Source organism: Halyomorpha halys, unplaced genomic scaffold (assembly GCF_000696795.3).
Source record: "Halyomorpha halys isolate HHAL.00 unplaced genomic scaffold, Hhal_1.1 Scaffold157.1, whole genome shotgun sequence".
NCBI lineage: Eukaryota > Metazoa > Arthropoda > Insecta > Hemiptera > Pentatomidae > Halyomorpha > Halyomorpha halys.
In genome coordinates, this window is record NW_027114029.1 from 1,710,969 (window position 1) to 1,723,244 (window position 12,276).

Sequence of the window (12,276 nt, forward strand, 5' to 3'; positions counted from 1 at the left end):
TAATAGACATTTGTAGGTCACATAGTTCCTGAGATATAGATTTCTCAAAATAAATTAATTAACTACTTATATTTCAGTACGTTCCATACATTTTTATGAAATGTTGCTTTTTAAAAAGCTATATCTCCAGAACTATTGAACGTAAATAGCTCTATTAGGGCTTACATTTAAGCAAATTTACTCTACTTTAAATGATACACAGTTTTCATTAAAGTAATCCTAAAATGGGGTGAGATAAATGCCTTTTTTCCTTCCCGGCTCTTATACTAGAAGGAGTTGTTCAGTTGCCAGATTGACAACTCCACTTTCAACAGGTTTACGAAAAAGAACTTTTAATAATAATAATAAATTTAAATATTTCATAATAAAGGGGGTTGAAATAACTTAAAACATTTTATTAAATTTGGCAAATCCTGTTATTCAATGCACCCTTCACAACGTATTGTTTTAGCAAACCTCAGGAATAAAGTTGATCCATAATTAGAATTATTTGTGGGAAACAAATCCTTTCGGAAAGGTACCTACATAGGATAAAACGTATTAATAAGATTAAACACAATAATTTTTACGTTGGTTTATTTTACAAGCTATAAAATTTGTCATTTTGAGCTTTGAGGACCCCCTAAGCTAAAAGATTAGACCTTCCCTATCCTTGTCAGACACCACAGGTATAAATAACGGTCTTCCTGAGTCGTTAATGTTGCCCCTCCATTGTCTGTCTGTGCCGCTTCCACATATTCCAGCATACTCTAAAGGTTGAATATTGAAGTTCTCTCTGCGATTTAGAATGTTATTTAAATATGTTTTCAGATGAGGTAATATAATTTTAAGAAATTTAGATAATTCGCCTAATTAAAACTTTAAATTTAGAAAACAATTTTTTTTCTTCAACAAATCTGGAATGCTATATTAACACAATAAGAATTACAAAAAATTGTCTTGGGCAGGTTTTTTTTCTCTTGAATATGACACGAGATCCATTTGTATGGTGGAATAATGCTTCATTGATACTCGGCCTGAGAATTAATGTTAAAAAATATTGTTTAAAACTGACTTATCATGCCTGATGAGAATAAGATTGCGTAAGGAGAATAAATGTATACAAAATAAAACACGGTGAAAAGTACGTCTTCACGAAAAGAGAAATTAATAAAGCTTACATATCATTAATTGGAGAAGTTTGTCGTGGGGTGCGGTCAGCAAAGAACAACATAAATAAACAAAACCATTTTTATTTATTTTATGCCGACGTTTCGACCTGAGTTTCAGGTCTTCATCAGGGCTATAGAACAAAAGAGATAACAAACAACATTTAGAGTAACATACAATTGAAAAGGAATAGTATACAAACAAATTTGAAATTGTACAGAATATTGAATTGAATCATAAATGATAAAAAAATTGATAACGGATAATTGAATAGTAAAAAAATATGGTTTTGTTTATTTATATTGTTCTTTGCTGACCGAATCCTCCTCCTCCCCCCCTCCCCGACAAACTTCTCCAATCATTAATCTACGATAAGAAGGTTGTCTGTATGAAATCATACAGACTTTAACCGGAGTTATAGTGTCATACCCACCTTTGAGTTATCAATGTATGAGTATATAAACACATGTGTATGTGTTAACATACCCATGTGTTTATATAAACATACATAAATTATTTACCGATCAATACATTTTTTTTCTTTATGTTTAATATCGAGCAAAGACGGAATAAAAATTCACTGTAGTTAGAGGAAAAAAATATTAAGAAGATTCTTAAATTAATATATTCTACGGAAGAGTTTATTAGAAACTAATATGAAAATGGTGAATGAATAATAATCTTCCTTGTTCAAATTATATTAGTTTTTACAAAGACAAACAATAATTGTAAAAAACATCAATACTACAGCACTGGCACAACATAGTATAAAATATAAACACGAATTTGATTTTAATAATCCAGAAATATTAGACACAGTGAATTATAGCAAAAATATAAAAATAATAGAAGCAGTATACATCACTTAAAACATAGACAAAGCAATCATTTTTAAAACGGACACCAAGACTTAATGCACACATTATGTAGATATTTTGAATTTTTTTAATATCTTTATTGAAATTTACAACTGTATATTTCATAATACAATACATAGATATTGTAAATAAATTAACAATTTAGGGTTACAATAGGGTTTTACAGTAGTTATAGAATTTAGAATTATTTGATATTTTGTTGAATTGTTATTATATAAAATTTGTTTTTTAATATAATATATTTTTAAATGTAGTTAGATTGTTCATCTTTGTAGTTATAGAGGTAGGAGATTATTGTTACAGTTCTATCTAGTTGTTATCATAGTTAAAGATAACCTTCAGGAAGGTAATTATTCTCCTTATTTTATAATGCAATAGTTGATTATTATAGTAAGTTTCATTTATTGACAATAATATGTTAATATTAGCTTGATGAGACTAATAAGAAGTAATTTATATATTATATAGAAATGTTAATCAGGTAAATAGTTTAATAAATAATGTGATATATGGTTAATGTTGTAAGCATGTGTTAATTTTGAGAATTTGTTTCTAGTAAACTGAAGATGGGGATAACTTCAAAACAAGGACGTCTTTGTAAAAACTAATATAATTTAAACAAGGAAGATTATTATTCATTCACCATTTTCATATTAATACGAAGATTATTTTTCATGATGCAATGAATTGATGAAAAACTAAAAATTCGGGAATAAAAACTTGAAATTTATTTATTTTTCTTCTTATACTATATTGAAAAAATAAAACAGTATAGAATACATGTAAATTAAAGTTATACAATTTGAGCAATTAAATGATTGAGTACCATTAAATGAATTGTTGAATATTTTGTAAAATGGGAGTTGGTCCACCATTTTTGAGATTTGTTTGAAAAAAAAAAACACTATATCAATTATGTTACATGGCTTTAAATACTATTTAAGGTACCACAGTATAAAACGGAGAAATAGGGAATTCTAGGACAATTCTATACAGAATTAACTGGTTATGAGATCATTATAAAATCTACTTTATTTATTAAAAATATTGTTATGCCTTACAAATAATAACAGGTCCCGTCCTGTGAAACTTTAGGAATCCAATCAGCTTTGATTCTCTCTCAGCTATGATGCAACCATGAAAGACATTTCTGGAGTCCTGGAAACTAACTGTAAAAGGTATCGTTTTTCCAAAATGGGACCGGTTACTACTCCCACGTTGAAATGTGGTATCTGCTAACCAAAACTCCAGATCTGAACCCAAAAAGAGCGATCTGGATATCATTCATTAAATAGATTATTCTTTTTAGGTATTTAATAAAACAATTAACTTAAATTAAGTTACCAATAAAAAATAAAAATAAGTAATTTTTACTTGTTTAAAACCTATTGTATTGTTTGAAAAAATAAAAAAATCATAATTTGTATATTCTGTTGAGTACAAATACTGAAATTAACGGTTTTTAATCAAATAAACTATAAGAATTTGTTTATTTGCTCCAAGAGGATTATCGCAGTTAATACTTAATCTAAAGCTTTATGTATGATTTAATTTTATAGCTAATATAATCTTAGAGGTAATGGAGGGGGTAAACTGTGAAAAGGTGAAGCCACAAAGGACATTATTTGTGTTTCAGGGGCGTGGCATAGGAGTAGGGGAAGAGTACGGGCCAATCACTTGCTGCCTTTTATTTCAGTTTAGATTACAATGACGGACATTCCTATAGACCTCAACTTGAACCTTCCTTTCGTGGGTGTGACTTTTTTGGTTTCACTTTTGCTTTGAAGGAGAGTAGGGGCATGCCATTGCCATAAATATAATTAGCTAGAGCGTTTATAAAGCAAGTTTTTTTTTTTTAAATATATATAAAATTTTCTTTCGGAGTTAAATAAAGAAGTTTTATTGCACCATTCCGAAACCTCCGGTAGATATAACATCGCATAAGAATTAGATTTTTATAAGAATCCGTCATAAAATATACTCTATTCCATTGAACAATACAGATTTATATGGGCTAGAATTAGAGAAGAAAAATGTTAAGAGTTCAAACAAGATTTCAGCCGACATTATTAGTCTAAGAGCCCATGGAGAGAATAAAAAAATGCCGTATATTTTAAAACTTTACAAAAGCATCTGTTTTTTCGTAACTTTTTTTTCAGGGCAGGCTGTATCTCAGAAGGATAGGCCTAAGTCTATAGTTCTGAGATCTGCGGGCTCGTATCAGGCCTGAGGGCGTTGACTTTTTCATTAAGTGGTGGTCTCACAAAATGAAAATCTTGACCCCCCACCATGGTTAGAATAGGTTGGCCACCTGTAGATAACTAGAGAAACAAGCTGTGGATTGCCTTACAAAAAAAAAAGTGCCTTACATTTTTCATTTGGTGCTCTATACATCCTCAAAACTTAATATAACATCTTGTAGGAAGATAGTCCGGGTGGTGGTCAATAAAGGTAATAAAATAGTAGAAAAAACTATTTATTGTTTATCTTTGTCATAGGTTCATTCAAACATAATTGCAATTAATCTAAACACTGATATCAATCACTTATATACAGACCTGTCAGTGCTTATATTTTTAAAAATTTACTTTACTTTATGTAAGGTGCTATTATGCTTTTTATTGTCATAGATGGAATTACGAATAAAGAATGAGTGAAAATTTTAGATTTTTCTTGAACAAAGCTTCAGGAGGCGTGAACCTTAAATACTTAAATACTTACATTTTAATGACATTTACCAATCAGTGGTGGTACAGCCTAAGTAAACATTCAACCATTTACAAACAGAATCTGACTTTCACATTTAGGTGTGCAGCACTTTGTAATAGACAAGGCCCAAGAGGAGAAAAAAAGGCAGTTATTTCACCCCAATTTTTTATTACTTTAATGAAAACTATGTATAATTACTAGTCATAATTGATGAGTCTGCCAAGTATAGGTAGGGGATTAAAAGAAGCGCCTGTTAAAAAGTTTAATTTTTTATTCAGAGTTCTATATCTTTAAAATTACAAATAATACATGAAAACCTAAGAGGACATTATTTAAAGGAGAGTAAATTTGCTGAAATATTAGCCCTGATAGAGTTATTTACGTCCAATAGTTCTGGAGATAAAGGTTTTTAAAAAGCAATATTTCATAAAAATTACTGAAAGATTAGTATTAGTCATCCATGAATTTTAGGAAAATTATTAGGAATTATTTTACGTAGAGATGTCTGCCAGCATTCAAAATAAAGGTAATTTATCTTACTATAAAGCAGGTTATGATACTTTTCTTCGTAGGGAAAGTAGTTTTTATGATATTGGCATTTGAATATAAATTTTGAATATGAAATTTTGTCCGAACAACTATAAATCAATTTATTTGAGCAAATATCATGAAAACTCCTACGGCTATAAGTGTCATATATTACTATTATAGTATATTAAACGCGCTTTAATTTGAGTGCTTGATAGACATTTGTAAATCCAATGGTTTTTGAGTATAGATTTCTTAAAATAAATTTAATATTGATATTTCAGTGCATTTTTTTTTAATTGTTGCTTTTTAAAAAGCTATATCTCGGTATTTATTGACCGTAAATAGCTCCATTAGGGCTCACATTTTAGCAAATTTAATCTACTTTAAACGATGTTCTATTTGATTTTCTAGTATTGGTAGCTTCAAAAATAGAGCTTAAAAATAGAGAGAGAAAAGCTTAGATGTTTCCTTCACCACAACAATTTTAAAATAATCCAGAAGAAAAAAACAGCTTTTGACCCCAATATTTGCATACTTATCTTATATATAAGTTAATAATAATTTGTCATAAATGAGCTAGATCTATTATAAACTCAATCATATAAAGGAGAATAACAAATAAAGGAGGTATAATAATTTATATAATTATTGGAACTGAATACATTTTGACAAGCACATCTTGAATAATTATGTTAATATAAAATTATGGATAAGAAATTTTTCATTGTTATATTGTATTATTTCAAGTCTCGTTACGGAATTAATGTTTACAAAACAGGTTTCAAACATGTCTGTTGGAAGTCGGTTGAAAATCAACAGGTGTCAATGAGGAATTTCAATGATGATAATAATTCTTTTAATTCTTTGTATTAATTTCAATATTTTCATTTATATAAAGCTTTTATATTATACAATAATTGAGACAGTACGCGAGTTAGCGCCATAGCTAGTAGACTCATCGAATGCAGGAAGGTCGAGCTCGCGAGGCCGACTACTCGTCTCCCCACTCCTGCTCTACTGCTAACTCGACCAGTGTACCCGCCGAGCCGGTGGAATGTTGTTTGGGGTATTGTCTGCGTCCTTCAGGATCCCGGATTACAGGACTCTCCAAGACCGGAGACCTTAACCGATCGATAATGAGGTGGTCCGAAGACACTACGGTCAAGTTTGTCGGCCTTTACAAGGACTGCGAGTGCCTCTGGGATTGCAACAACGCCAACTACAGGAACAAGAACCTGAGGGAAGCTGCCTACACTAAGATTGTCAATGAGATGGGCCTCGACGGCTTTGGCGTGCAAGAGGCGAAGCAGAAGGTGAAGAACCTCCAGTCGACATATTCTCAAGAGCTTAAGAAGATTGAGGTTTCCAAAAAGACTGTCGGAGAAGATGGGGAAACTTACACCCCTTCCGTCAAATGGTTTACGACAATGGACAGCATATTGCGAAACGTCAAGAAGGCTTCCTCGAAAAGCAAAGTGGTATCTATACTATTTATAATATGATATTAAGTAAAGAAATGTATATTATTACTATTTTTAGGAGTAAAAGAAAATACTGAACTATAAATCCTATTAAAAGATTAAAAAAAAAATATCTCTCAAATAGCAGTAAGTAACAAATAAGTCAATATTTCACCAATTCAGGACTGAAAAATCTAAACTTAGTTTATTTTGAACTGTTTTCGTGAGATGTACTATCACAATTTGGACAGTCTGCTTTGGGCCGCCGATGTAAGCTGTGCTATCTCAGATCTAATTGGTGACAAGTTGACTCGTTCGTTACTTATATATTTATATTGCTGTTTGATATAGTTTAATTTACTTATTTTTAGTCATATTAGTTGTAATTAACTTCGTTGCATTTTCAGTGAATAATATTTTATATTTTATTTATTTTTATGCATTGTTGGTATTGACAAATTTCATTTAAGTCAAATTTACTTATACGCTACAGTTTAAGATACATTATGATTTAATGTTTTGCTTATTTATCAAATGCTAAGTGTAGTGGTGTAGGTGAAGTAGATGCATTTCCGACATTTAGTGCATCTTTTTCTCGATAAGGAAAAAAATATGACATAAAAAGGTACGTACTTCTTAACGTGTCTAATTTAAAATAAAAAAAAAACCGAAGCCTTAATACGGTTTGCTTGGTTCTGAAACGGGACAAATAGAATCATGAGGCGTCCTGGGCGCCATTTCACCGTTAATGGCTAATATATTTCTAGCTCTAACAATAACAAATGTTTGAATTAAAGGTCCAAAGAATAATTAATTTAAATACGAAACGGGAGGTTTTAGGATCAGAGTATAGACATATGTTATTGTGGTTTAAGGGATCGTTTGTTATAAGATTATGAGAACATTTGTTTTTATCATATCAGACAGACGGATGGGAGGAATAGGATTTATTATACTGGTAACGAACCAATGTGAGAGGGTTGAATTTCATTTCGTGGGGTAGTCCCATAATAAAAGTTGACCTGCGCAGGCCGGAATCGAACCGATGCCGCTGCAGTTTAGAGGTTGCTAAGGTTGTGTCTAAAAATACTCGGTACAATGCCCACCAAGATCATAAGCTGACCATAAATATCACATCTCATTTCAACAGCCTAAAAAAAGTTTTTCTAATTGTATATAGAAAAACGTAACAGCCCTTTTTCTTAATACAAATTGAATTGTTTTTGTATTGGTGCACTCAGTACTGGTATATTCAGTTTGCCTTTTTAGGGCTGTTGAAGTGTGATGTGCTATCTCTTCTATGCTTTTATGCGATTTTTCAGTCCGGATAATGCTAATGTACTTGCAATTAAAATTGTTAACAATACTTCAACGTTTGTTAATATATTTAATGATTTTTTAAGTACAGAACATAGGGCTAAGTTTTGATTATATTATAGGTAAATTAATAAACTCACAGTAAATTGTTCTAATAATTGTAATAATGTTAATAAATATAGCACTAAATATTTTATCTGTTGCTGGTTAATCTGGCAACAGCGACTCTTATCTTATTGACATGATACTGATTTGGATAGTTAACTTTCCGTGTTTACTCAAGACACTTGTATCACTACGTTTTGCGCACCAATTAATTTTGTATTATGTGTATAAAAATACACACGCATTTATATACTGTATAATGGACAAGATTGTGCAACATTAGCTAAACTGTTAATGTTTTTTCTAACGAGAAATCTATTGGGGATTCTACATTAGGAGATTCGACCTGTATAAATCATAGTAAATAAGTAATTATGAAATAATAATAACCTTTTAAAACGGAATTTCATGATGAACAGATGAGGAGGTTTCTATTAAAAGTTATATCCAGTTCTGCAAAGTACACGTTTTTTTTATAACTTAAAATTCTACAGTGACAATATAGTCAATTTATTTCAAAATTTAAATTTTTCCTTGTCGAATTAGTGTTTCATATAAGCATTTTTAATACAAATTCAACTTATCTAGATGAAATGCTCCCAAAGTAATATTTAATGAACCATTTTCCTGAATTGGATGTACTGATTTTTTTTATAGAAAACTCCTCAGGTAATATTTAAATAATTAAAAGGGAAATAATTTAACTATTTATTAAAATAAATGTTAACATTTTTCGGATCACTCATTAAGAAACATAATATTTTAATCTAAAATCTTTTAAACATTTATCAAGAAGACGTTTCGGCCTTGCATCTACAGTCATAATTTTTAAATCTTAAACCCGACATTAATCATTTAAATATATTTTTGTTTTAATTTGTATGTCGTCCATACAAAGGCAAAGGATGTGTAGTGGCGTTTCTGAAATTTTTTTTATCTTCGATTTTATTGTATTTTAAGATACTCTCTCGAAAAAATAAATACTGAATATGTGATGATGTAAATAAATAAAACTGCAAAATAAACAATAGACTCATATCAAAATTATAAATCAGCTTCTATCTTACATTTTCAACCATAATTCAAAAACGAATTTCTAAGAAATTTTCAGTTTCAATTTCAGTACTTTAATGAATACTATGTATAATTACCAGTCAAAACTGATGAGTCTACCAAGCATATGTGGGGGGATTAAAAAATGGCGGATGTTTCAAAACGTTAAAAAAATTCAGTTCTATATCTCTAAAATTACATACAATACTAGAAAACCTAAGAGGACATTATTTAAAGCACAGTAAATTTGCTGAAATATTAGCCCTAATAGAGCTATTTACGTCCAATAGTTCTTGATATATAGCACTCAAATTAAAGCTACTTTAATGTACTATAGAGTAATTTGTGACCTTTATCTTCGTACGAATAGTAGTTTTCACGATATTTGCTAAAATAAATGGATTTATAGCTGTTCACACAATAAGTTTGATTTATGAAAAACTTTGTTTTAGAAACCAGAAGACATACAGATTCTTTATATTTTTTTCAAATAAGTTTGAAATGGTTGTCTCTTATTTTGTTAAATAGAGGGTAGGAATAAGAAAGAATTAATTTGAAAAAGTTTTGACACTTGATAATAGTACAAGAGCCCAAAAGGAGAAAAAAGGCAGTTATCTCACTCCAATTTTTGATTCCTTTAATGAAAACTATGTTAATTATACATAAAAAAACCAAAAAACAATACGTTGTGAAGGATGCATTTAATAACAGGATTTGCCAAATTTAATAAAATGTTTTAACTGATTCCTCCCCCAAATTATGAAATATTTAAATTTATTATTATTATTAAAAGTTCTTTTTCGTAAACCTGTTGAAAGTGGAGTTGGTCAATCTGGCAACTGAACAACTCCTTCTAGTATAAGAGCCAGGAAGGAAAAAAGGCAGTTATCTCACCCCATTTTAGGATTACTTTAATGAAAACTGTGTATAATTACTAGTCAAAATTTATGAGTATGCCAAGTATAGTAGGAGGAATAAAAAATGGTGGCTGTTTTAAAGCGATGAAAAAAACTAATTATTCATTCGTAGCTCAATATCTTAAAAAAGTAGGAACATGACAAGAAAACCTAAGAGTACGTCATTTAAAGAAGAGTAAATTTGCTAAAATATGAGCCCTAATGGAGTTATTTACCTTCAATAGTTTTCGAGATATAGCTTTTTAAAAAGCAACATTTCATAAAAATGTTGTATGGTACGTACTAAAAGATCAGTAGTTAGTGAATTTATATTGAAAAATTCATATCTCAAAAACCATTTGACGTACAGATGTCTATTAGGACTCAAATTAAAGCTAGTTTAATGAACTATAAAGTAGTTTATGACCTTTATCTTCGTAGGATAGTAGTTTTCGTGATATTTTCTAAAAATTATTTGACTTATAGTTGTTCGGACAAATTGTCATTTTCCAAATTTATATTCATAAGCTAATATCCTAAAAACTACTACCCCTGTGAAGATAAGTGTCATAAACTATTTTTGTAGTAAGTTAAATTTCCTTTATTTTGAGTGTTGGCAGACATATTTGCGTCTTATGGATCTAGAGATATATTTTTTCAAAAATCCAACATTTTATAGGAACAACTAGAAATTAACATTTTGTGACTTTATTTTGTCAAATATCATAAAAACTACAACTCCTACAAAGATAAACATAATCAACTATTTTGTAGTAAATTTAACTAGCTTTAATTTGAGCGCTGGTAGACATCTGTATGTCAAATGATTTCTGAAATGAAGGTTTTCATAAACCAAAGTTATTGTTCGAACAACTATAAATCAATTTATTTATAGTATAGATTTAGCAAATATCATGAAAACTACTATTCCTACGAAGGTAAAGGTTCATAAACTTCTTTATAGTCCATTAAACTAGCTCTAATTTAAGAGCTAATAGACATCTGTACGTCACATAGTTCCTGAGATATATATTTCTCAAAATAAATTAACTAACTACTAATCTTTCAGTAGATTTTTAAGAAATTTTGCTTTTTAAAAAGCTATATCTCGAGAACTATTGGACGTAAATAGCTCTTTTAGAGCTAGTATTTCAGGAAATTTACTCTTCTCTAAATAATGTTCTCTTAGATTTTCTAGTGCTGTTGATAGTTTTAAGATATAGAGCTTCAAATGAAAAATCAATGGTTTTTTAAGGTTTTGAAACAATAATAACAGTCAGGTAGATCAGTCTTTTGTAATGGATTGGCAATTTAGACCGTTTGTCTAGTAAATGTTGTAATAGTCGAAATTGACGAGCAAATTCCTTTTCAGTCTTGTATGAGGATTCCATGTCAGTCGTTTGTCGAGATGTAGTCCTAAGTAACGGATCTGATCGATAAGAATAAGTGGGGTATTATTAAAGGATACTGTAGGGCAAGTGGTCATTGGTTTACGACGAAGGGTAAATGTGATTTGGTGGGATTTATTGGAATTAATTTTAATCCTCCAATTTTGGACATACGTGGTGAGGATAGTGTTAGGATGGGTTGCGATGTCAGCTGTGAAAACTGAATAAAGGATAGGACCAAGAATACTACCCTGAGGTACACCAGGAGACTGAAGGAGCTGATAAATTAATTTCAATATTTCACTTTCGCGTTTTTTTTTGGGCCAGGAAAATGTATCTTGAAAGAATAATATGACTTACTTTTTGCTAATCTATCAATAGTTGGTGAAATACAAATCGTACTGTAATACAGATTTTTTTTCTAACCTCCTCAATATCTTTATTTATAAACGAATACAATACATACAATATATATACATACTTTAAAATTACTCTGGTTTTGCCGCATGGTATTTTAAGAAAGGTTTACAGGGTCCGCTGAAGGCGGGTTTACAATGGTAGTATGATAGCCAAGGTATGATCATAGCATGATCTGCCTACGTAAAAAACAACAATAATTATTTAAGGGGCCAAAAAACTCACATCCATGGGAATGAAAAGAATATGGATAATTAATAATTTTTAATTCATATGAAATATGTCTGAAACTATTGCTTGAAAGTTTTGTTTTCTACAATCGCTTCAAAGTCCATAATAGGGGTATTCATGATGTGTTAAATGTTAAATGTTT

At 29.9% G+C, this 12,276-nt stretch overlaps 1 protein-coding gene across 1 annotated transcript in view; it reads left to right on the forward strand.

The window, feature by feature from the left end:
* Positions 1-6,304: 6,304 nt before the first annotated feature.
* LOC106678734 (uncharacterized) overlaps positions 6,305-12,276 on the forward strand; it is a 14,798-nt gene continuing 8,826 nt past the window's right edge. Inside the window, exon 1 of the mRNA XM_014417462.3 lies at positions 6,305-6,745. Coding sequence (XP_014272948.1) covers positions 6,404-6,745 — 342 coding nt within the window. The 5' untranslated portion in view covers positions 6,305-6,403. The remainder of the gene's footprint in view (positions 6,746-12,276) is intronic.